Source organism: Vanellus vanellus (genome assembly GCF_965231255.1).
Source record: "Vanellus vanellus genome assembly, chromosome: 1".
Taxonomy (NCBI): Eukaryota; Metazoa; Chordata; class Aves; order Charadriiformes; family Charadriidae; genus Vanellus; species Vanellus vanellus.
The window spans coordinates 185,252,293-185,280,254 of NC_138905.1; the positions used below are offsets into that span (position 1 = coordinate 185,252,293).

The 27,962-nt window shown below is 35.4% G+C and overlaps 1 protein-coding gene across 1 annotated transcript in view; it reads right to left on the bottom strand.

The window, feature by feature from the left end:
- Positions 1-942: 942 nt before the first annotated feature.
- The window catches only part of PCDH17 (protocadherin 17), a gene marked incomplete at its 3' end in the record, with an annotated part of 86,288 nt that continues 59,268 nt past the window's right edge, over positions 943-27,962 (bottom strand). Inside the window, exon 4 of the mRNA XM_082494870.1 lies at positions 943-1,625. Coding sequence (XP_082350996.1) covers positions 943-1,625 — 683 coding nt within the window. The remainder of the gene's footprint in view (positions 1,626-27,962) is intronic.

Consider the following 27,962-nt stretch of genomic DNA (forward strand, 5'->3'; position numbering starts at 1 on the left):
TTTTTGTGGATGTCTAAGACATTTTCACTTTCCTGAGCTATTTTAGTGTCCAAAAATGAATAAAAAAGTGTTAATAATGTTAATTTATTTTGTGTATTACCCTTAAAGGTAACTATGTTTTTTTTAACCTTTATTTTACTTCTTTTTTTTTTTAAAACTTACTGCTAACTATTTATAGTTTTGTTGGACACTAAAACGCTAAATAGATATTAAAATCTTCTTTTTCTTTTTTATCAAGTGAATTAGCTTATGTGTGTGCAGGACAAGATGGACTATATCATTTTACATTTAATCTTAATATGATATGAAGTGTTTTACTAATGATCAGGATATGTTTTGTTGAATAATGATCTGGAATGGGTTTTTTCGTTTTCTTGTTCTTTTTTTTTTCCATATTTGTGGCAGATAACTTTGTACATAAATGTTTACCACAAATGAATGTTAATGTTTGGTGTCACTTGGACTACTACAAGAACTCTTTTTAGGACTTTCAGTAGAAGCCTGTGGTGACTGCTGGAAATCCACCACAGATCAGAATTATTCAACCCTGTTTTTCTTGGGGTTTATACGTAAACAGTAAAGTCAGCATCAGCTATTGAGGACAGTCTTAATGTATCAGACGTATTTCCATTCCACCTTTCTCACACCTTCCTATCCGATTGTCAAAATGGCACTGTCTTTCCTTCTTTCGTTTTGTTCTTAGTGTACTTGACTCTGTCCTAATGAAAGCTTGGTCAAAATGAAACCAGTGTTATCTGTCAAAAAGAAAGAGCAGTGAAAAGAACATACTTGTGGGCACTTCAGATGTTCACTAAAAGCCTTAAAGCAGCATTGGTCTTCCTTCATTCCTGTAAATCTGTTAAAACCAGGGGATTTATTTATTCATTTACTTTTAATCAGCAGAAGAGGAACGTAACTGCCAGCCTGTCCTTATTTTCCCCCTCACTTTCTGACGGCCACAGGGTCGCTTCCCCGACAGTCCTGCAAGAGCTTGTCTATTTCTCTCACAACTTCCTCGGCATCCACCGACTCCCTACCTAGATCCCGGGCTGAACGGTCTAACTGCTCCAGAACAGAGTCCATCTCACTCGAGTCTCGGCTCACTCGGGAATGCACATCTGCAAAGGCCCTAGCCATCTGATCTGATGCAATGAAGGGAGCGTCTTTTGACTGTTTACTAGGTGATAGATACTGACTGTCAGTTGACAAGTACTGGCTGCTTGGTTCAGCCAAGGCTCCTGATTTCACTTCACAACCATCCAGTGGTCCTTTTGTTGAGGTGCAAGGCTCAATGCATGTCTTGGTTGGGCTGCTCGATGCTGAGGGAACCTCCTGAAGCAGAGGACTCAGGGCACGTTTGGCTTTTAAGTAAGGTTTAACATTGGCAATGAGAATAGTGTGCTCTCTCTTGTCTTTCCCAAATGTACAAAAAGTCTTTTTCCCAGTGGGATTCACAGTTTCGTATGTCTCAGTCTCAACATTAGCTTCAACTGTGGGTACAAAGAGATTTGTGCGATAATCTGCATTCTCAGCCTGACTGGCTGCAGGGAACTGTGGCATCCAACACCTGTCAGAATGACCAAGCACTCTGCATTCATCTGTGCAGTTAACACATTCTTCTTGCTCTGTAAAACAAAGGAGAAAGAGAAAAAGCTCTAATTATAAGTGGATTTCTTTAAACTAATGGATAGGCTATGATCAACACGTGATGGGCTTACTTGACATCTGGTTTCTTAATTATGGAGAAAAAGAAGAAGCTATAATTAAAATATTTCAGAAGGATTGCATAAACCTGTTAGTTGAGACAATAGATTTATTTAACTCCGTTCTCTACGTATTAAAGCATTCATACAGCCCAATGGAAGTATAAAGGGGTCATTAGAGAATCATTCTCAGTGGAATTGAGCTTCATCTGTAAACTAATCTGCTGTAGAAATCTGTTAGGCTTTGTTCTGTAAAACTCATCCTAGGAAAGAGTGAACAGTACTTAAGGAACTCAAAAGGCATTATCAGGATTAATTTTTCAAATCAAATAACTGAGCAATGACTGCCTTTCTGGAAATACAAACACTCATAAAAATCAGCAAGCTGGCTTTTCATTTTTGTCACTTCCATTTCATTTATAATTGTTATGTTTGTGACAGTCACAAAATAAAAAGGCTTTCTTAAAAAGCCTGCTTTTCCTGCTGAGAACAGAGAACTAGAATTTTCCATCAGTATGCATTAAATATAAGCTTGTCAAAAAGTGCATATTGCAATTTTATTAGACGTGAGTACGGATCGTGTAATCAGTTTTCCCCTTTTTTATTTTGGTGCAAGTAAGTGAAAATGGATTTGCTCAATACATACAATTCAGAAGAATGACAAACCGTGACACACTGTTTGAACTGATAATGTTTTCAGATAGGATTTCTATATTCTTATTTCTTTCAAAGAATATAGTTAAATAAGATTTTTTTTATTCACTACATTTTAAGAACATAAATTTTAATATTTTCTGTTCTACAATTCAAAGACATAAAGAAAACTTTCTGCTTTAAAAACCTTAGCTTGTTTGTCGTTTTACACCAATAGAATATGTTTGGGCCACCATTTACTATTTTATAATTGTACACATGACTGTAGCCCAATGTCAGGCATAAGAAAAATTCCAAAAATACATCTGAAATCTGTTTTGTAGAAAAACATAACTCTGATCCAAGTTGCTTTCTTTTTCTTCTTCTTCTCACTACTCTCTAGTCAATACTGATAGAATAAATCTTTTTGTCATCTGTAAGTTTCAATCAGCTATACACTGGTCTTTAGCTATTAAGCATTTTCTTCCACAAAATGGGAAGATGGATTAAAATATTCATTTTATTTGACAAATCCAGTATTTACAAAATGCATGGAATTCCTGTTAGACAAAAAACTAGGAGTAAACCTTTAAATGTAAGGATGAAACACACACACACAGACATGCACAACAGGTCCTCAGAAAAAGCAAAACGAACTTGTTGACCCAAAGACAGGGAAAGTTTAAGTGATCATCATCTTTCTAAATTAGAAAATAAATTCCTAATAACCTTATAATATCACCACCATATTCATAGACAGTTGCACTGCAGAAACCTGACACAAGAGAAACACCAAAGGTGATCTATGAGAATCCAATAGCGTAAACAGCTTTGACTGTTCACATTTCTAAGAAGACATGAATAAATAAGACGTAAATTTAAATAAAATTTTGTTATGTCACAATGATCAGTTAAATCAGGGTGAGATAATTTACTCAGAACTGATACTTGTTAATGATACAGTTCTGTGAAAAAGTGTCATTCTGTAAACCTGCTCCATTCATTGAAGAGTTGAAGATCTAAGGCAGGTGTAAGCTCTAAAAAAATATCAAAGGCAAGAGAGAATGAGATACAGAGAGAAGAGAACACAGAGTGATTCTTGAGGAAAAGAATGTAACAGAAAGTTTTTCAATATAAAATTCATAGAGGTGAGTCAGCCTCACCTCTGTGCCTGGTAAGATCATGGAACAGATCTTCCTGGAAGATATATGAAAACATACAGAAGACAGGGAGGTGATTAGAGACAGGCTTCACCAAGGGCCGATTGTGTCTGACTAATCTAGTGGCCTTCTACAATGGAGTGACTGCATCAGTGGACAAGGGAAGAACTATGGATGTCATCTACCTAGACTTTTGTAAGGCCTTTGATACGGTCCCTCACAATATTCTTGCTGCTAAATTGGAGATACGGGTGTGATGGATGGACTGTTAGATGGAAAGGCTCATGCAAAGAGATACAGTCAATGGCTCGATGTCCAAGTAGAAACCAGTAATGAGTAGTGTCCGTCAAGGGTCCACGCTGGGACCAACATTATTTAATATCTGCATCGATGACATAGACAGGGGGATTGAGTGCACCCTCAGCAACTTTACGATTTGCACCAAGCTGAGAGGTGTAGTTGATTCACTAGAGGAAAGGGATGCTATCCAGAAGGGCCTTGACCAGCCGCTGTCGACCAACACCCCCAGGTCCTTCTCTGCCAGGCAGCTTTCCAGACACTTTACCCCAGCCTGTAGCTCTGCATGGGGTTGTTGTGACCCAAGCGCAGGACCTGGCACTTGGCCTTGTTGAACCTCATACTATTGACCTTGGCCCATCATTCCAGCCTGTCCAGATCCCACAGCAGAGCCATCCTAGCCTACTTGCTATTAATTAATTTTGTTGTTTTCCTCTTCCTCCTAATCCTACAGGGTAGATTTGTGGAAAGCTCAGCCTCTAGCTTTAAAAGTGGACCTATATAGCAAGGAGAAATAACAAGTGGGTTATTTAGGATTTTCCCTAACCATATTTAATTTTTTTTTTCTCTTTTATGAAATTCATGACAATGCTGAGTAAAAGTTTTCTGGCACTTTTTAAGGTTTTCCTAAGCAATTAATCAGATTTCCAGCGATTTTATTTTGTAAACTTAACTATCCTTTGTATGATTTTTTTCTAAATAATTTTCATCCCTTTTTAACAAAAGATGACAACAAAAACGTGCTGCATGTTAGCTACTGTAAAGTTCTCAGGACTGCACAATCAACGGACCAACACTTCCCTCTGGTGCTCTCTCTCTTTTCAATTATTCCATCAAAGCAGGACTTCTCTTTGCTCCTTTCTTTCTCACAGAAAAAAAGAAAAAAAAAAGTAGCACTTCCTGTAAAACTTTCTAACCGTGTTTAATGTGTCAAGAGGTCATAGTGTACTGGGAGACCATCAGTGAACACAGTTGGGAAGATTCTAATGCATTACAGCTTATTTCATTAAACCACAGAAAGACCGTCTGTAGAAGGGAAACTCTTCCTGCCTTTCAGGTAGTAGTTCTGTGTCATATTATTTTCAAATACCTTAAATAACTGTTTATATATTTATATAGAATTTCTATGCTATCTACATTGTCAACATATATATTTGTATGAAATACACAACTGTGAAATTCTATTTCAATACTGTCTCTCATTCTAAAATTTGACTGAACTGTATTTGTTTAAAAAAAATTAATAAAATTATTCCCTGAACTGAGATTGAAATGAAAAAACTTTAGATGAAAGGTTAAGATAAGAGAAGATCTTAGCCACTGGAAAGAACTACACTAGATATTCAGTACTGTGCCAAAAACTATGCTTTGAGATTTTCAAGGCTGATTAGGTTAATTCTGTTACAACTAAGTTATGTTCTAAGATTTTAAATTCTCAGCTCTTGTGCATGTGTGTACACATGCGCTGGGTATGAAGATAACTCTTACACAGTATTTACATTATTCATTACTGCCAATAAAAATAGAATTTGCTCATAATCTCTAAGTAAAAGAGATATATATTATATAGCATATATATATATATTATATATATTGCATGCCATGTCTTCCTTCCCCTTCTCATTTCCTGCATTTGCTAAAGCAGTTTTTATACTTGCATTCATGCTCACAGTATTGACTAACTTTCCATTTCTGCTCCCTGGGCATCCTAGCTGTGACTGAATTAAATATGAAGCCAAAAAAGTAGAAGAAACAAATACTGAATGACCTTGAAGTGAAAACGACTTGCATTGCATGAGCTTTTGTGCTCTAGTCTTGAAAATCTGTGTCTTTTCACTTCACTCTTTTATGTCACATCATAGGAAACGGATTTTGAGTATTGATTATCATACATTATAAGCTGCTCGTCTCACCATTAGCCTGTAATTTTGACTGCTACAGCTAGCAGACAGTGAAGAAAATCGAACAGGCACTTTCGTACTAGCAGCAGAAACTATAAACACAAAGTGAACTATCACCACCAAGGGCCAAATTAGTATATATGAGAGAATAGAATCAATTTAAAGGTAAATATATAAATATATATATATATGTAAAATAGGTCATACACTGTGCTGTACAGCAAGATGTGCTGGTAGAGTGATATGCGCCATTGGTCTTTATCTCCATACTTGTCTCCCTCCTGTTGAAAATAAACCCTTAACAGTGCAAGTGTGTACAATAAACAGAAGCAGCCTAGAGGTTTTCCTAACTCTCTGGAGCTTTAAGGGTAAACAGTCAGAAGTGCTTTATGCACTTAGGGGAGAACATACACCAAAATAGAACTGCTAAATTATGAGCCATACAAAGAAAAGGAAACAACAGTCACCTAGATAGGAAATGTACACTGGATAGACATTTAGGATGGTGTCGGATGAAAGTTATGTTGGCAACATATAAAATGCAATGCAAGGTATGTATTTTGGTTCAACATAAGACGTATCTTACATATTTTATTCTATTTTACCAGAGGAGCTATATTTAACATCTATCTTCTGTAGCAAGCTTAAAGCAAAAGATACCTTTATTATGCTATCTTTACTTTCCTACACTTTCTTCATAAATATGGTGAACAGAATTAAATATGGGTACTGATTGCACCCTATATATGTTGCACTATAAAGTTAATTAATTAAAGCTTTAGATAGCTGGCTCTTTTCAATGGCTAAAACTGAGATATCTTAGTTTGACTCACTAATTATATGAAATTTGCATAATGATAACAGAAGAAGAAACTCAAGAATTATTTCTTTCTAAACAGTGATTCAACGTAGCCAAACTGAGTTAATAAATACAATTTTTTTTTCTAATTTAATTGGACCCTAATTATTTAAATTACACATAAACATACAAAGCAGAAAAGCAAATGAAAAGTAAACAACACACATACATAAAACATCAGCATACAAAGATTTTCAAGAAATATTTCATGTACTATGTTTATGTGATGAAGAACACTATACTCTGTATCAAAGTACTCCACATGTAAAAGTAAATGTCCAGGCTTATGTATAGGGAAAATCAGACTTTAAATATATGTATATGCACATCTCTATATATGCTTTTATATATACGTATATATGTATGTAAACACATGTATATACACATATGTTTAAAATCTGATTTTCCCTATATACAAGCCTGGACCATATACTTAGACCTAGACCTAGACCTATACATTCATATTCCCCCCAAAACCTGTAAATGATGTTATCAGATTGTATTTGAAGTTACACAAGGCAGACAGAGTTCAGATCATTATAATTTATAACATTTGACGTGGTAAACACTCATTCAAGTGTATTCTTTTCTAAGAACTTTTTACTCACAAAAGATAAAAAAATGTAGCTTTGTATCACCATATGTTCATCAATGAAGGCTAAACAAGAATATATACATATATATACATGAATAACACTGAATATTTTAAAATGTCAGTAGCTTTCATTATTTTTAGTTGTCCTAGGAAATGCTAGCCTATCTTTCAGATATTTTACTTATTTAATCTTTTTTTCTCTTTCAACAGGTGACGTCTAGTTTTTACTATTGCATAAACACCTCCTCCTAATTGACTTTTTTTTTCTTCTTCTTTTCTATAAATATGGAAGCTAAAACATAGTCATTAACTGTCAGGGGTGGCTCACTGGCTGACTGAGTTGACCAGAATGTCTATCAACTAACAGCCCCAAATAAAAAATACACTGGAGGACCCATTCCAAAATGTATGTCTTTTTTTTGTGAAGCATACAGTTTCACACTGCTGATACGATCTACCTTCACTCCTGAAATGTTTTATTCTTCATTGCATTACAGAGTGAACAGTAATGCACATGTTTTCTGACCCTTGTTTCACATTACAAAGAAAAAGATCTGCCTTTGAATGCATTCATGGAGTTCACATTGACTTCCCTAGGAGACAGATTCATTTCACCCTTGCTGTTGTGAATTTGTGTTCATTACTGAAAATATTTCCATTTAGAATTCACTCAATAATGAAACAAGGTGTAAAATCCTCTGTAGCGTATATTTCTCTGGTCTATCCACAAATACATTGTGTAAAAAAAACCCACCAGTACTTGCTTTAGACTTATAAAATATGTTTTATATATTTTAATACCTTGAATAGACATGAAAGATCTGCATTTTCTGTACATATGTGTAAACAGATGGACAATAAATGGCATCTAATGTCTAATAGAGAATATAAATAACTCTGCCTTCCAGAACTTCAGTAATTCCAGAAAACCTCCCAGAACTGGTATCTTACTTTTTTATGGTTTATGGTGAAATGGTTTTCTGGTGAAATGGTGTCTTACTTTTTTATTTGAGACAGGCAATTGCTTTTATTGAAGAAATGAAAGGACTATAAGTAGGTATTTATTACAGGAAAAAAATAATGGGCTGCTTTGACATGTCCTAAACACTGGGGCTATATGACACTTTTGATGAGAACAATCAGCTAAAGTACTACTACTGTGGTTGGATTCCGTTTTAATTACAATTGATTTTGACATAAATGAGCAGAGGTAAACAAATACTTCTACACACATGCTTGCTGTTATTAAACAGAGCTGTCTCCAATCTGAGTATTTATATTGGCTTGTCTGTTTAAAGGCTCCTTTCAGTGAGGCAAAACAATTATGCTGCTCAGATTAGCAAAATGACTGGCAGTAAAATGAGAATGGACTGCCACTTTTTTAAACCTCTTGGATCTCATGGTCTTTTCCTGATATTATAACTATAAGCTTCTGAGGTCTATAATCTTTACACAGTTTCCCCTTTACACAGTTTTGTTGGTTGCTGGGTTTTTGTTTGGGTTTTCTTTGTTTGCTTGTTTTCTGGACACAGGATAAAGAGAATATATTTTTTGTATTGACATGGCACAAAACACTTCAAAAGCAATAAAAAAATGGTGGGCCTCTGGATTTAATTCTAGTTCACATTTGTCCCAAAACATAAATATTGGAGGAATATTTCAGGGTCACATGGTGCACTACAGAACATTGAACATTTTTCTTATGGAAGTATGCTTTAAATTCATGCTTATGATTTAATGGCAATCACATATTTTTCTTTAAAGACAGTGTAAGAGCAAGAAAACGTTTCTGTTACCTGCAAATTTTCCATCCTCACAGCGGGCTGGTCCACAGATCCCAACAATGGGTCTTTGGCCTCTGCCTTGCTGTTCTGGAGGCAAATCAGACCTGTGAGTCACAGACAGGGATAGGCTCTGCTTCCAAAATTCACAACAATGTCAAAACTTCCACAGCCAAAAACCAATTTCTATCTGTGGCCCAGGCACAGCTCACGGCCCTTGAAATTTTTCACTATGCTTCTCAAAGGTACAAACACAGAATTTTATAGTTGGCAGTGAACTGAAAATGTGTGACTAGTAAAAAGGGCGTCTCATTTCTTCCTATCAGGGAATAAAGAGGAGAGGCTGAGAATGGACACTCAGTTCTGGTTTCTAACGTTTGCCTACAAGTCAGGCTGGCACCTACTCTAATTCGCAGTAAGAAGACCATACGACAGTAACGAACAGATATTTTGGCCTCTTCCCCATCCCACCATAAAAACCTCGTCCTGGCCCAGGGCTGCGGGAAGGAAAGGTACAGAGGTTAGCTGTGCCAGCCCTGCGCTTAACTGAGAAGCTACAGGGAAATTTTAGTGATCTGACAGATTCATAGTTTTAAACAGCAAATCTGTGTTGTAGAGCCCAAAAGTTGTTTCCTGGAAAAGAAGAGAAACAAAACTGCAGTAATTAACAGAAGAGAACAGGCTTATGGATCTGTTAGAAAGGACATTTTTAATATAACATGTTTTCCTACACAAGGCAGTTCCACAGATTTTACAGAGGGATTGTTTCAGTACTGGCACCTAAAATTGCAATGACTTTTAAATCTGAAACCTAACTGAATTTGTGTACGCATTTGCAGAATTTGCATAATAGTCACATTCTTTTTTGTTAACTTTATTGCGAGCTAGTCATAAATATAATATCAATAATTTCCATATCTAATTTGTAATATGTATTTAATGCTAACACTGTATATTGTGCTGTGGCAATGTTTAGGAATCCAGTCATTAACCAGGCCCACTGTGAGGCATCCTATACAAATATTAATAGATTTTACATTTAGAGACAAGAGGTAACAAGTGATTATGACTAACAAAAGCAATGAATGGGAAGGAAAGACACCATTAGTGAAAATATAATCATGCTGTTGACATTTCCTGAAAATACCAATATAAAAGCTCCATAATTTAAAGAAGCTATCCCCATCTGTCACACCGTCAAGCCACCAACGATTAGCTATATATTACACCACTGAGCCTTCCTCACCAGTTGCCAATTATCTCAGTATACAAATCTTTAATTAAAAGGCACCAAGCTTTTTGCTGTGTAAGCTTGTCTCAAATTTGGATATGACAACTTGTTTACAGACATTGACTGATGAGGGTGCCACTGAGGAGAGAGACACGGCAGGCTTCTGAAGAAATCTGTTTCCATGTCCTTTTGATGGCTCTGTTTACATCCTGACTATAGGTAGACTCTCTTGAATGGAAGTCTGTCAGGTTCTGTGTAGGAGCATGATTTTGCCCAAAACAGAATCAGTGCAGTAAAGCTTTTCAAATGCTATCTGTTTTCCTGTACAAAGTCTCAGAAAAAAAATGACTAAAGGCTATGTGGATGCTGAACCACTCAAAATCTGTTCGCTTTGGTGAAAGAGAGTAGTTTCCTCCTCATTCCTGCCAGCATGCCTGGATTTACATTCAAAATCTCTTTTACCAGACGTAATGAGACCATGTCTGTTTTATACTGATAAATGGAAAAGCCCACTGGGTATCATTCTCTGCTTCAAAAGGTTGATGTCGTAGATGGGTCATATACTTTGGACTTCATGGGAGGTACAATGCATCTGACAGAGCAGGAGGAAGAGCACTTTTCATGATGCTGCTCTCAGAAAACCCCTGAAGTTGTCTAGGCATCTTAAGGAACTCTGACTTGGACATACAGATACAGAAATACCTTCTTAGGAAAAAAGAAATTATTTAAGAGCTTCGTATAGAGTCTTCCCTATTCTATGATAAGTAACATATTCATTATTGTTTGATTAGATGGTGCCCTAGACTATTGTTTAGCAGATTGCTGGGGTTGTGTTTTATTACCACCTTCAAAATAGATTTGCAAAATGGGATTACCCTTATGCCAGTTTATGAAGCACCTGCATTCTCTTAGGAATTTGATTTTCATAATGCTATTCTGCTTAGCTTTCTGCCTGGATAGTACTCCAATTAGATCAATCAGAAAGAATAATTAAGGATGCTTTTTTCAAATCTGACTCTCTACATATAATTAGTTTGGCAAAAATAATTGTACATGTAAACAGATTCAATACCATATTTTGAGTTTCTCCATGAACTATAAATGAATTTCTGAAAGACACTTACTGAAGATGACTTCAGAATATTCACATCTTCCTTTCCTCAGATCCTTCATCAAGAACTTTAAGTTCCAGATCGCTTTCTTATATTTCAAGGATTGAGGAGATTATAGATATTAACACTGATACAGATCTCTCCTGTTAGTTATTTTTATTTGCAGCAGCTGAGCTGCTCAACTGAGAGTCATCTTTTTACTTGTCATCTTTGCATTTGTTATAGCTTCAACTTTTGTGTTGATGTCAGAATATTGTGGTGTGACAAAACATACCTTTAAGAAAAATTGGCAATTTGGGAACTCTTTCCAAAGATGTTGTCATTATGTGTTTATTGCTTTCACTAATATCTTAACTTTTTAAGCCTGCTGTTAAAAGATATTTTTCTGGTCTTTAGCAACCCCTAATCTGAGCCCTCATCACGGTCTTATAAAAAACGTATTTTAGTCCTGGAGATGATAGAATTAAAGGCTAATTACAAACATCACCACCAAGTAAGATACATTCAGGGTAATTTCTCTTGGCTGTGCTCTCAGTTTACTCATCTGAACACCTTACAAAGGAAATCCAACAGTGAAGCATCAGGTAAGTTAAACACTGTTCTGGCAAAACAAGTAAACGATGCAGCTGATACCTTTAAAGCTGCTGAAGGATTCCGAATATGTCAGTCAGTGTCAATCTATTGACTTCTTTTAAGAAAATCTTTACTCTGTAGAGGTGATGAAGACACTACACCCCTAGAAATGGGGAAGACGTGATGTAAAATGCAGTAAAACCTTTTCTAGACATGGATCATGTTCAACTTTCCTGGGGCATTTCAAGACATGTTTTCATTTATTGGAATTCATGACTATAATATTTACTTGGTTTAGCGTTTCCTTTATGCTTTACACCATGACTTGATTTCAATAGGTCCCCCTCCCCCCAGCCTTTTTGCTCTATTGGAAAGAAAAGGCAAGAGACCTGTACAGGTATTATTGGCTTGAATTCTTAGTATCACAGGTAATGGGAAGCAGAGAAAACTGACCCCCAATATCTACTGCATGGTTTTTCAAAAACAGTCTCTGGGTTTCCTAATAAAAACATAACTTCGCTTTGTTTTTCTTTCAGAGAAGGAATTGCTTTAATTCCCAAGGAGAAAAAAATTGTGTGTGCGGTACCATATCTGAAAGTAAAGCTCAGTCTGACATTGAATAAATTCTGTACAGAATTAAGGCAAGAAAAAATTACGTTACAGAAAAAAAAAAGAAAAACCAAACTCAAAAAACAACAACAAAACCATGTTTTTTTTAAGTCTACCTGTTACAGCACACTCGCGGTATATATCCCACTTCTCAGGTATCTAAGAAACAGTTTAGCAGAGCTCTAAACTTATTTGTAAGCTCTCAAGTGACTCTCTGCAGTTCCAACTGAAGATGGATACAAGGCAGCTAATTTGCTACCACCAAGGGAAAATGTTATAACATAAAAACATTCCCTCCCTTAGCTTCAAAACTGTCGAGTGCCTAGGGAGCCCGACTATTTGTAGAGTTGATACTATGCATATGCTTCCTCTGTAACTGTTACATGCATACATCTGGCATCTGTCTCTGTGTTAAACAGACTTAATTGTCCCTAGTATTACTATGTAAAAAGCCTCTAACCTGGATGATTAATGAAAAAGAAATAAATGGAAGGATATATGTGATTTTTGTAGAATTATTTTTGCATTATTGGCGAGATATGCAAAGAGCTCTGCACTATGTCTATCAGCAAAATATTTTAGCTCTGCCTTCTGAATAACTTTAAATAGAGATTGTGCTCTTTTCTTAGCATGACATTTGGCACTTGTGCAGCCTCTTAATCAAATGGGGTTGTTTGAGCTGGAATTCCTTCCCCCCACCACCCGCCCTTTCTTGATTGTTGAACCTCCCTCTTTTATCCACATCAGACTTCAGAGCATTTAATCATTTGCCAGACATTGCTGAACTGATTCTGAAGATGTCATCTCTTTTTTTTAGGTGGTATAAAGGGGACTCTACCTGTTAGTACACTATTCAGCTCACTGTTGCCAGCAAAGTCAAGACTCAGGCAAAGCACTTGATTTCAGGTTTCTATATATTTTTAAAAGATCAAAGAGCATGGCAAATCTTGTTCTTTGGTTAGGCAGACCATGCAGAATATAATACTCTAAAAGATGGAGGTAGCTGCATAGAACTAATACTAAATTGAAGGCCCTTTGAAGTTATTTTAACCTTTGTGTCAATGTTCATCTCAAAACCCCACAGCAAAGTAAAAAAAAAATAAAAATGCTTCTAATTGGGAAAACACACAGAAATAACTTCTTCCTGTAAAGTAAGATAAAAAAAATGCTGGTGATTTGATATCTGACATCATTCATGATAGCAAAAATGAAATATGCTCAAGGTGTTTCTTGTACTAAGATTTATTTCTTTGAGCAAGACTATAAAGCATAGTCTTTCCTAAGGCAATTGTACCTGCCTAAGTTTATTTTAGGATTCAGGGAAAAGGCATTCCTACAGCTGACATCTTCTGAAGAGCTGGATTTCCTCCTACCATGTGCACTAAATCCTAGTGAGCAGGAAGACAGGCCATAGCTTTTTCACTACTTCTGTTTAAGCTTTATTATCATGCAACAGGGAAGCAAACCAGAGAGAGCTTCCATCGCATCTGGTATTTAAGGGACAGCTCCTGTCAATCAAGAGACTGAAAAAAACCTCCACAGGAAGTAGACTTAGAGGCTGAATATTAGTTTCATCAGATGCCTAACAGCAGCTGTAAGAGAGAGAATAATTTCATTCAAGAAACAGAGATAGCCACATAATCTAATTTCTGACAATTAAAATTAGGCTAGAATTCTTATGCTGTCTCTAGAGGCAATGGAGAAAGATGCACTCAAAGAGCCATTCAGAATATCGGTGATAGACTCCACATCTAAAACGCTTCCCAGACAGGCCTACCTATGAATGTGCATGGAGATGGTGTTCTGAACTTATCTGCCTCTGTGCTAGAGACATATACCCATTGGTCTGGCTTTTCCTATTAGCTGTCTTGAGATTTTCAGTACTCAGAAAATTGTCTGGGTCCAAGGGCCCGATATTCCCTAATTTAATGTAGATGGGATTTAGGCCTGTAACTCGGCATCACGCGTCCCCCTTTCCAAGATATGCTCCTAATGCACATAGTCCTCCCATTGGTAGGAAATTTCTCCCCTTGCAAGCTAATAACTTAGTGATTACATGGACATATAACTTCTGGAAGTTCCATAGAATATTCATTTGGTATCTAGTCAGATCAAGATTCCTGGTATTTTTCTACTGAGCTATTTTCTTGCAAAAGTAGAGCAATATTCCTTCTCCCCCTTATATTGTGCCACCATGCTTATACCAAGCAACTACATTTTTTACACAGTTAAAATTTGTGTCAAAAAGTGCTGCATTTTGAATGCCTGAAGGAACACATTCGGATCTGCTGTTCTTCACTGAGGCAAATTGTAGCTGATCCAGCCTCTTCTTGATGCTGCAGCTCTAGGTCCAACTAAGTTCTTGTCAGAACCATAGCAGGGAGTGGCTTTGCTGATGTATAGGGGATGCCACCTTTACACAAGCAAGAAGCTTGACATGGTGTGAAGTAGCTTATTTTGTTTGATTTTATTTATTTTATTTTATTTTATTCCCAGAAATTCAGCAAAAGAAATCCAGATTCTGATCAACTACACTTTGTCTACAGAACAAGTTGTCACCTTAGGTATGACCAGAATGTCATCCTAGTTCCTGCTAGAATTTAGAGTCAGAGGCAGATGAGAGCCAACATCCGTTTTGCCAACTCTTCTGTCCAGCCGCACCTTGTTTTTGCAGCCCAGGCCCTGTTGGCTCACACATCTAGCTGAATCCTAAACACAGCAAAGTACTGGAGATCTTGCAAAGATGCTAAATTCCAGTTTTCCTTTTCATCTACAGCACAAACCTACAGATCTTCTGCAAATATTACCAACGCATATGTTTAGCTTTTTCTTAACTAGGAAAATAAAAGGAAAGGAGGTTTGTGAATCATAGTCCATATTTATGCACTGGTATTTTCAGGCCTACCTGCCTGTCCTGACAGTACAGAATTTCTAGCCTTGGATTTTGGAGTCAGACTTTAAGTTATCTGAGATGCCCAAAAGTAAATCATAGTATATCACTTCTCTCCTTTCCAAGGACAAAATAAAATTTATTGATACGGAGCAGCATACCTGGTGTTCCCACCATTTAGTGATTCCATTCTCGGAAACAATTCTGATCTCAAAATTCTTATTTTAAAGGTTTAGTAGGACTGAGCTCTTCTATGCATTAAGTCTGTGGCTTTCAACATCAACCCAAATATTCCTTCTTTAAATAAATTCTCAGTTTAAACTTGACATGTGCTTTTTGATTCCACAATGTTGAATCAGTTTTTCTCTGAGAGTCAGACTGAGATGATGAACAACTGTCAACAACTTTGTTCATAAAACATCAGTCACAGTCCTCTGAAAAGCTGACACACTTATTTAGCAGTTAATTTTTCTTTAAACATAATCAAGTGGAAAACCAATGACAGTAATCCTGTAGAGTGCATCTGCATTATCAGATGTTCCTGTGATATATTACCACAGCTACTTTTAGCTACTACAGCCTACTGGTCTGCATGATATACAAATCAATTCAACTGCAGCTTGATGTTACAAACTGCCTTCAACGTTTTCATCCACAGTTCATTGCACCTGCACGACTTCAAGAAGTATTTCAGAACCATAATGGACAGAGTAGTAAGTCTAATATTCACAACATATATGGGAATACAACAAATATTCGGGTAGATATTTTGAGTTTTAGAGCATGCTTTTTTCAGTAGAAAAATGCTAAGGGCCATTTAAAAAAAATAATCATAACAAATCATATGAAAAATATAAAAATAGCATGGGAAAATAAAGGGCAACTCTTTAATAGTTTAACCATTCTGAATAAAAAGAAGTTATTATGTAAGACTGATTTTCAAGGAGGGGAAAAAAAAAAAAAGAGAAATCCTATATTAAATCTAAGTTTACGTAAAATGTCTTCCCTAAAGTTTCCTAGGGTTAATTCATTAGAAATTAGTTTGTTTGCAATCTTTCCTTGAAAAAAATAATATTTAAAGTAATATATTTGCTTTGCTTACTGTGAGAATCTGTTTTATAAAACAATCATCAAATGTTATCCTTGAATATAATTGCCTATTTAATTTCAATCGGGAAATCAAAGTGGAGTAAAAATACAGAATAAAACATTTCACACAGAGAGGGATATGTACATTCCTGCCACTTTTTATTTTCTACCTTTGGAGAGGAAAATACAGCAGTTTCTATAAGCTTTCAGTGTCACAGTTATCCTGCTCTAACTATGACGACAACATGCATCTTTGATGACACGGATGAATACACCTAAAATTCAAGTCTTCCTTCTAGCAAAGCTGTAATCCTGTACAGAAGGTCAATGACAATCTCCCTATTAAGGCCAACTGTTTATAAGTAGTAAGCAGCATTTTCTTGTTGGGATTTTTCTCTCTGCTTTGCTATCTGATTTCTGCAGGGACACACATCTATTTACCACACTAAATCCTGTTGTTCATCTTTTGCGTCTAACATATTCTTTGTTCATTTCCTAGAGGTAGGCAAACAGAACTGGGGTTATTGTTAGCATTCTCCAAAGACACAGTCAATGCAGATCTAGCTAATCCCCTCCTACTTATTATTCAGCAATCAGTGTCTGCCAATAGGATTTGGGAATCCCAAAAGACAATGTTTAAAGAGAAGGGTTAAATTCAGCTTGTTTTATGACATTCTCTGTTCCTGGGATCGTTCATCATATTCACGGAATCTATTCCATGGAGGGATCTAGGGCTGCCAATTAAAATAAATTAAACTAGATGGACAGCCATCCGAGTGAATGAGATCACTGTCATGGTCTGAAGTGACTTTATTAATGGTGAGAAACTATGTTGGTACAGACAGTTCTTTTAATCTGCTCCAAAGGCCCACATATTCCTTGCAGAAAGTTGCATTTAGGAGGTATCACCTCTAGAGCTAAGCTCCCTGAGAAATGATCATATTAAAAGAAACCTGCTGGGGTACTTGATTTAACATTAAAGTGAATTTATCAGCTACTCCCAACTTTTTGAAAGACTAATTGAATTATCAAAGGCTGCAATGGGGAATGTCAAGCCTTCTGAGAACAGATCTCTAATATAGATAAAATCCTTAACTCATGCCATGTGATTATCTTAAAATGTAATAATAGCCTGGGTGCTAAAACACACCTGAATTTAAGATTTCTTTTGCCTGTCTAAAGCCTCTCTCTACTGACCAAAATTATGGGAAATGGCAAGTGTTTAGGATGGGAAAAGAGACAAAATTATTTTAAAACATGTCATTATGTGTCCTCTTTCAATGCTGTCAGGTGTGCTAGTTGCTCACCAGGGTAACTTCTATCGAATTTGTTGTTCAATTGTTTACAGTATATATTTTAATCTTTCATTTTTTTATTAGACTTTCAGAAGGAATATACAATTTCTCTCATTTTCAGTGAGATCACACATGATTAAAATACATCACCTTCCTGAACTAGGACATATAATAGTGACAGAAAAGCTGCTACTAGTGCAGATATTAATTTTAATTGTGAAAATTCAGGATTGCTCACAATTTTGCAAGATAATTATCTGACAATTTAATTTTTTAATTACATTTCTTTGATGTACATATAGGTTTGGAATTTTAGAACAGATCCTGGCAAAGAAGACTGGTGGTGTGGGGACAGGTGAGCCTGGCAAAGTTACAGGACAAAAGCAATTTATTGTATCCCACTGACACTTTGTCAGAGAGCGCCTTCATATACATACATAAAAATAAATGTTCGCAAGGATATTGCTGAATCTATATTGTGGGGACAAATATGTGCCTACAATACATACATTTTCAGACGTTTGTTGTACAAATGTATGAGTACTTAATTACCCTATTAAAATTATAAAAGTAATTATAAAAGTACAAAAAAGCCATGTTAAAATTGAAGTATGAGAGTAAAGACTTGCATGACAGAACAAAAGATACAAGACTAACTTTGACCCTGTAAACCTCCTATGCTGCAATGAAGTGCAGTGACAACAAGCTGGAGGTGTTCACCACATGAAGAGGTGAAAAGGGGTGATCGTAGGATGCGTGAAGACAATTCTATATCCATAATGTATTCATCCCAGAACACAAGGACATTTGTTAAACGCTTTCTCTTAACAAGCGGCTTTAGAGATACTTGAGTAAAAGCAGGTAAAGAATCACAAACAGAGGATAATTTAACAAGATGCCGTAAGGCATTAGAAAGGACATATATTGTAATCTTATTCTATCATAGAAGTGTATCCTGTCCCATGAATACAACTGGTGATGATTGTGAGTAATTAATAATTATACCAAGAACCACCTGCTTATCTCTCATGCACAGAGCAAAATCTGTAGCACTCTCAAAACATGCTGGTGGTGTTTACATTTTCCCTTTCTCTAATGGAGACCTCCCAGAGGCATGCAGAATCTATCGTTCAGTGAAGTGGACCTGGAGCACATCAGGAGAAGCTGAGGACCTATCAGTTGTCTATAATTTATTATAATAAATAGAAATTGTCTGCTTAAGGAGTACGAGAAGGGAAAGAAAAAGACAACTCCCACTTGCATTAAATGCACGTACATTCTTTCATTATTTGCAAACCAAATGTCTTGCCAGCCTCCCAAGTCAGATTGCTTGTCCCTGATTTTCGGAGTGTCACCTCACTGACAATTCCATCTTCTGACTTTCCATCTGCCACCATAGGAAATTTAAACTTTTTCAAAAGTCTGCATGCTTTTGCACATTCACTGGCTTTCCACTGATATTCATGGTCATGACAGTTTTGTCCTCCTTGAGCTTCGTCACAGAGCTGTTAGTCTCCCTGTGCTTAATTCTGTTCACTAGACCTGTTTCTGTGGCACTGTCTACAAAGATTACATGCTAACAACAACACAGCTCCATAAGAAATGGAACTAATTAAAGCTTATTTTCTGCAATTTTTTTGAATTATTATTGACTAACTTGTCTTGGAAGGCACAGTCTGCTTGAAGCTTTCTCAGTAACTGAAGCGTTGTTAATGACTTTCTTCAGTCAAGAGTCTTCAGTGTCTAATAATCTGTAACATCAGTTTTTCACTTATATTGGGCACTTATATAGTCTATTACAGCTCTCTATTTCCACAAAATTTGTGGAAACTTATTTTTGAGGCCTGTGTCCTTGAGCAGATACTGGTTCAGAATTATGGGTAATCAGGGAAACAGGCAAAGACAGATTGCAATTTCACAGAGTTATTTAAAAAAAAAAAAAAAAAAAAACAAACCAAAAACAAACCCTGAAAATATATCTAAAAATCAATATTTTTTTTTATTTTTTCATAGCTGTTGTTGAAAGACTGATCTCCCTACATTTTTATCTTCCTAGGAGGTCATGAATGTTAACATAAACTACTTATTGGCTATGCTTTTCAAATATAACTTTCTGGTCAAGTTGATGTAAAATACACTTAAATGACTTCTCATTGAGAAGAAGATTAGCCTGATTGAAAAGATTGACTAATATGCCCAGGTTGATTCTGCCACTGAACGAGCTCAGACTCTTTCACTCAACACGCAGCACTGCTTTGTGCTTTTCACTCAGACAGGTACATATATTTACACCTAACTAAGGAATGTAAGTGGAATGTAGCCCCAGTTTCTGACTCTTGTGTGCCTCCAAGGCAGGTGTCCATATGTCAGATAGGTGTCTAACTTCCCGTTATAGTACATGGAGACCTACTTAAGAGAGTCAACATCATGTGCATGCTAATGTAGGTATTTACAGTTGATCTGAATCCCATTGTTAGTTAGGTGTATGAATGTGGATCAAAATTGCCCTCCAAATGTCTAAATATAGATGTATGTTACCATCTTTAGGCAGAAATACTTGAAAATACTTGGTTCCCTACCCTAAATACTGTCTTCTATAACAAGACACTTTGCACAGAATTTTGGCAGTGATTATGAGCAGAGCTGCAGAACTGACATCTAATTGGATTCTTTTTGTTTCTGTGTTAGGAAAGTCCTATTTTGATTAATCAGTCTTGCTACAAAAATGTGCTATTTCTTTCACAGCAGTTTTCAAGAAAGCTGTTTTGAAATTTCTTGGAAGACACGCTCCAGCTTGTTGTACCCAGCTGTGTTACATCACACAATGCACTCACACATGATTAATGAAAACCATATCATCCGACACGAGTCAAGAAAGAACTAATTTAAGTTAACTTGCTTATATCCCTACCTCTTCCATAAGGAAAAAGATGTCCTAGTGTTACTTCAAAAAATCAAGCAGATGATTAGCTTCTGCACTCTCACACTTGGAGCAATGACAAGCAAGGAGAAGTTCCAAGAGATTACAGGACAAAATTAACCATAAGAGGCCAATATATTTCTATCAGATCAAAATATAAAGATTAAGAGGGAAAAAACCAAAAGCCAAGGAAACACTTCTGCTGAGAACTGTTTCTCTTAAATCAGAATTTCAAGTTCAGAGTTAGTATTCTACAACATGCACTATATTACAAACCTTCAGACCACAACAAGTATCACTTATTTGGATAATTTTTAAGCAGTATCCACTATCAGTTCACACAAAGAAGGAAAAATTTTGAATACAAACTTTCAGGTCAACAAACTTTAAACCTAGCAAGCTTAAGCATGCCATTTTCTACATGAGCAGAAAAAAAAAAAAAAATTAAAATGGAACATCTATCAATAGATCATTCTTAAGAATTCAAAGCACAAACAAAAATTTACAAGTATGCACATAATATATGTTGGCAAACATGCAGTAAGAGAGAATGTCTGGTATATACCTGCTCTGCTTAAAGGCAAAATCCTATTAGAAACAAAATAAAATAAAAATAACATCAGTGATTATAAAAAACTCTGAGTCCACCTTCTAAAACAGTTTCTTTTCCTCACTAAGTCACAAATCCCTTCAAGCTTAACTTTTAGCTTATTTCAGTGGTTGTGGTTAAAGTCAGCTGTATTAAGTGTGGCTATGTTTGCCTTTTTCTATTACACTGGTACTAACTAAAAAACTTAAAAAATGTTATGTAACACTAAAGAAGTTTTTTCTCCCATAAACTCTAAACCAGAATGAATTTCAGCATAACATTTTTACTTGAAGATTGTTTTACCAGTATTGGTTCTATCACAAGTATATAGCAAAAATTCCTAACTGTTATCATTTCCATAATCAAAAGAAAAAAAATAATTTTGCTTTATTGGAAAAAGTAATGTGATGTCCAAAACTGGACTGTAGCTGAGGCCTAACTTAAGTTGCTCCACACCTCCAGGGTTTTACCCAAAAGGAGTTAAGCTGAAATGAAGACAGCAGGACCTTTTATCCTATGCCCATGTAGAGGATCTCCTTTCAGAAACATATACCTATATCTGTAGTGATGAACAGTCTGAACTGAAAAGCTCATATTTCTGAAAAGTATGTTTGCTTTCATGAAATATAAACTACTGACAAATATGTGAAAAGAAATAATTATTTAATAATTATTTTTAATTTCTTTTTTTATTCTTCAGTCTTTTGTTCCTCATCTTGTTTCTCTGTCTTTTTGTATTTCTCTTCCTCTGTTCCTCCTTCAAAACACGTAATGCAATGTTCTATTGGTAGCTGACATCCGGAAGTGTCCACAATTTTACGTTTTCATTGAACAGAAATAACCAGAACTAAAAATAAGCCACAGAATCTCTAAAGCTGAACAAAACCTTAACGGTTATCACCTTTGGTTATTTTAATTCGCCTACTGTAATCAGTTCTGGGTTTTTTTCCTGATGAAGTACAGACTTCATAAACTCATAACTGTATACTGGCCACAGTTACATGACACCAAATGAGACACAAAGTCAGTCACATGCACTCACATAGGCAAAAAGCAGAAATAATGTTTCAAGCGGGTAATAATAAGACAAAGTATTTCAAGCTTTAGGAAAAACTGCCTTTTCAACAAATTTACAGTTGGTAGTAATGAGCTATATTGTGCGGTGTTTAATCTGCTCTAAAAAAAGTGGGAAGAAATTCTTCTGCCCAGCTCTCGGGTATTAAGTCCGTACATCTTTTATGTTGACAGTTGAGCTTCAGGCTATAAAATAGAAGAACCTGTTCTACATCTACTATTTAAAACAAGAGCAGAAAAACTAAACCTCCATCAATCTGCTGTCTTCATTTTATGGTTTATCTGGGGCAAAAAATGAATCATAAGAAAGATTTGTTCTGATTCCACAGACAGATCCATCAACCTGCTGGTAGCTGTGAACCACTCTTTCCTATAGAGATTGGTGGTAATGGTGCAGTAGCAGTATTAAACATACTATAATATTGAGCTACTGCTATTCACTTGCAATTACAGTGAGGTTCTGTAATAAGAATGTATCTAGAAAACGTGTATGTACACACCACACACCTGAAGTAACACAAGTTCACGTGGTCTTTTTTTTTTTTTTCCTATCTATACCTTTTCCAAATGACATACTTTCTTCTAGAAGCTCTATCGAGACCAAAGCAAATAGAATAAGGCAGTGATATTATTTTGAGTGTTTTTTTCAGAGGAAATTTATGTCTAAATCCTTTGAATACAAAGTGCATACAAATATGTGGTTTCTTCATCAAATTACTTGTAAGCTCTTCAATAAATAACAGTCTATCTGAATTCTGAGCTGTGACGTTTTAAGCTGCAACTTTTCAAAAAACAAACCCTACACAGTTTTCTAATCTCATATGTAAATTTTGGATCACAAAAGACAGCTAGCAGATGAAGTATTTGCTCACCTGAAAGAAGTTCAACAGACTGAAGTTTACTTGTGATGGTATGTAGGGTGAGGATAGCAAAGGAAAGCAAAGTCGGGAATACTTGAAAAATAAAATATTTTTAGTTAACAAGAAGAAAATTAAAACTTTGGGGAAAGGATTCATTTCACATTTGAATCCCTCTCCCAAAATGGTCTCTGATTTTATCTTAAACCTGTGTATAGCTATCTCTGAAGAAGTGCAGTAGCTGTTGTATTAAAGCATACAAATCTTTTAGTTACGGGCTGCTGCAGTGTATTCAGGAACAACTTCCACTGAGGTAAATAATCTGCTCTGGGTAAAAGGGGATGTACAGCGTAGTGGTGATGCAAATGATTTAGTGTAGTAACTCTGCATGTTGTTTCAGCCGCATTTTTTAGATGCATCTATCCTAACAGCAATTTTGTAATGCATTCAAACCCCGTGCCAGAAAATATCAAGTGGAGAAAAAAATTGAGACATTCTTAAAAAATGATAGTTCAGTTTGCTTTAAAGCATGACCCAAGTGTGAGAAAAGGGGACAGAAAAACACAGAAGTATAGCTTATTGACATTTATTCCATAAAGATTGTGAAAAATGTAGCTTTTATGGATTATTTGGATATTTGCAAAGCATGAAAAAAACCAGCTAATTGCCTAAGCTATCAACAACTTCCCATGGAAAGAGCTTATAGGGTTTCTGACCTGATATCATATTCATTTAATCTAATTTATGAAACTGCTTGAGGAAACATTCAGCTGCTTTCTGAAAGACTGACTTGGGGATTATTGGAGCTGTATAATTGTTCAACTGATCAGACTTAAAAAGAAACATTCTGTTTTACATTAATCTTGCAGAAATGGGCAATGAATTTGAGAAATAGATTGCTGTCTAAAAGTCTTGCCAAAAAATGTCTAGCTGAGAGCAACCACAACTACTTTTTTTTCAACAGTTTCATTTTCTTATTTTCAATCTTTATTCAACATCTGTTCTTTTCCCCCTCCTCTGTAACATAATTATGCAGAAATCCAGCATAAAACAGGTTGAGCAGTTAATAACAAGCAGCTTAAACATTTTTTCACACTGATGCCCTGCAGATGTTTCTTTCTTTTTTTTTTTTTTTTTTCCTTTGGCTTTTCATTTAATTTGTATACGTATCTTTTCTGATCTTGAAGTATGCTCTTACAACATATGGAAGTACCTGAAAATAAGTCTGGAAAATGCACATGTTCATAAGGCCCTTATTGTGACAGGTAGCACATTTAAACGGAGTGAAATTCACAGTTTGTCCAGTTAAAGCAGAAGGAATTTGATTGAGATAGATAGTCCCTCATCACACTCACTCCAGAAAGCCTTCCAGACCTTTTAAAGACATTCTGTATAAAGGTTGACAGTCTTTCGGTATACGTCTATCTACATGTTTTCTTTTCTCCAAAATAGGTTCACTGTACTTTTCTATATTTGACGTAAACTCACTATGCATCTCAAAAGTAATCATGGCTCCATGATAAATACTCCTTATTTTGCAGTACTTCATTTGAGTAATTAGCACTTGACATTTAGCCTAAAAGAGATGGGAAAATGTTACACTGACAGATGTTCAAAAGGTCCACTAAAATATAAGAGTTCCTCCTTGCAGAAACAGGTATGAGACACTTTTTTCCCCTGAATTTCCAAAGAGTTCACTGATTAAGATGAATAAAGGATCCTAATTCATTTGGGAAAAAAAATGTTTAAAGAAGTTGGGGTTAACTGAGAAAAAAGCACTAAAAGTCTAGTAAATCTTCACTTTAGTTCACACCAGAAAAAAATGAAGATAAAAATTAAAAAGGACAATGTTATGCTGAAATAGAATGGTTATGCTAAAATATCATTTTATGTGATATATGTAAACAAATAAAGCACAGTAAGTGTAATTGAATGTACAACCTATTGTATTAGAGGAGTCTATCTTCAAGTTCCCATAAATACCTTAACTGGAATTATTCCATAAATGTTGAATTGGTTTATTAAAGATGAAAGCCAAACAAGCCTGATAAGGGTGAACATTTTACCCGTGGGTTTAGTAATGTATAACTCCTTATATTTGCATGCTGAGGACTGACTAACCTGTTTGGATTTTTTTTTCCTATATTATCACTGGTTTATTTTTACATTCTTGGTATTTGGGGCAACTATTGTACATTTTCCATGTTTTCTGGCAGACTTGTGTAAAAAATGTTGATTGCAATATTTTTCCATCTTGCCTGCTGCATGAAATTTTTACATTTAATGGAGTTTCACTCACATTTATTATATTATAGTTACATGAGATACTACCCTTTATTAATGAGACAGCACGTAATCTGATGGCTCCTGGTGGAGGAAAAATATTTTCTGCTTTCATTTGCCTCACAAGACGTGAGGAATAGTTAAAAATGAGCAGAGAAGACACATGTAAATTACTATTTTTCAATGAAACATTTGTTCTTTAAGAGGGTCACAAAACTGCAGCTTCTAACCTGAAGGGTTTAAAGGAAAAGAGAAATTATGCCACTGCAGTAGTAAAGCAGGTTTGACATAGATGAATTAAAGTTTTCTTAACTAAATATGAATTTTAAAAAATCTGAAACATTAGTAGCTTTTCTCTGGGCAAAATTACATGTAGGATAGTTACAGATTATGAGATTATTTCATTTTCATTTGTTCTTCTGAAAGATATCTGGTTTCCTTCCCAGGCAGAAGGTTAAAAATAATTTTCAAATTAAAAAAAAAAAAAAAGAAAAAGCAAACAACCAAAACCAAAAAACTGTAACCAAATCCAAACTCCACTTCAAATTCCCCTTTGTAATAAGGTAAGAAAAAGAATTTGATATTTTAAACAGTATCTTATGCTAGAAGCTCCTTTAATAATGGAAGATTACATGGATAGCTTTTGTAATGGCCCAGTCAGGTTAGCCATAAATATGTGCATAGGTAACAGAAAAATTCTTTTGTAATGCAAAATTTTACTTTGCGAAAAATAGTATTTCCATGAAGGACTTCTTCAGCATATGCTTGAAAAAAGTATCTTTATAGTTTCACTTTTAAATTATCGAAATTGCAGAAAACTCTTTTTATTCCACACCGTCCTCACCTGCTCCCAGCAAAGGAATCAAAGCAGAAGAGGCAGTTTGGAAGCAGGCAGGAAATGCTAAAGAGTGTGAGAAGAAAACGAAAGACGTTCTGCATCTGGTATATCCTGAAATTACCTTGGAAGTCTGCTTAGAACTACCTGCCATGTAGCATGTTGCTACTTACTGTGCACTCAGGTGTGTCTAGAAAATTAGGATTGCCAGACTGCAATTTAGAGTGAAGTTTATTAGATTATTGGGGGTGGGTGTGGGGGGGGGGTGGTGTTAAAAAAAAATAAAAGAAAAATGAAAAAAAAAAAATACAACAGCATCGTCAATACAAACACAAAAAGCTTTTATATATGAGAATGATATAACCATGCTATGGTTTATGGTAGAGTTTTTCTGCACACCATTTATAGTTTGTATGAACAAAAAAGTTATGCAATACTGTATTGTTGCACCACAAATTAGATCCTCCTCAGTTAGCTTCACATACTCTCTTCCAAGCATCATACAACTTTCTTCAGTTTCAGCATTTACTGATAATAATTCTACTAAATAGATTACTATAGTAAATTACTACAAGGATTTAATTTGCCATTTTATGATATTGACCCCACTGCTCACTATGCTGATCTGAAAAAGATGCACAATTATGTGTCCTTAAAATGACTAATATCACCAGACTCATAACTTCAAGACATCACAAGGACATGACTTTGTGACATCAGGAGGAGCAATACACAATACTGCTACTGATAATGGATGTTCACTTGTTAAATTTTACATACATGTAAAATGTATGTTAAGGTAATTCTGGAGAACTAATTTTATGTAAAATCAAAGCTTCTTAGAATTCAAGTACAGGAGCAGAGAACAGTTATTTCTTGTTAGAATAAAAAAAAAAAAACACTTTCTATTCAAGATTTTTTGCTACTATTCACAAACACAGATTTTGTAATTGCTGTTAAGTAATGTTCCATGTGCTGCAGTAAAGATACTACTACTATATACACACAACATCACTTTAAGGTTCTACCAAGACATGGTAGCTGTAGGAAGAAAGTCCTCATATCTTTGCAGAGGGAAATTTTCCTAGCTTTAAAATATGTTATTTACAAAGTTTACAATTAAACACATGAATATTTTTTGGTTTCTTCTTCCATCTGCCAGTCTGCTCTATACTGAGCTTTCAGTTTACTAGGTGCCTCTAAAAGAAAGATTTCTGTCCCATTTTCTTGGATACCCACATGGTGTGCACTGGCAGACTGATATTTCACATGGTGAAATTCCTGAATTAGCTTCAACTCTTTTTTCCCCTTTATTTTCTGATATTTCATTTCAATTCTTTCCTATTTTCAATATATGTACTGCTCTACATATTGTGGTAATTGTCTTCCTCCTCATGAGATCTGATTGATATTCTTATCTCCAGATTTAATCACCTGAGTTTTCTGACATTGTCGTCAAAGTTCTCAGGAAATAAGTTTTATCTGGTATCTGCTGCTTGAATCTGTAGCCTTGTAAATATGCAATTCTGTGCAATTCTGCATCTATAATGTTAATTTTATAAAATATATATTTATACACACAACAAACTCTTCAGGCATGATAACTTAATTTCAAATAATAGTGTCCATTTATGGATCTTTCATTAAAGAATTGAAAAAGGAGCTCACTGATACCT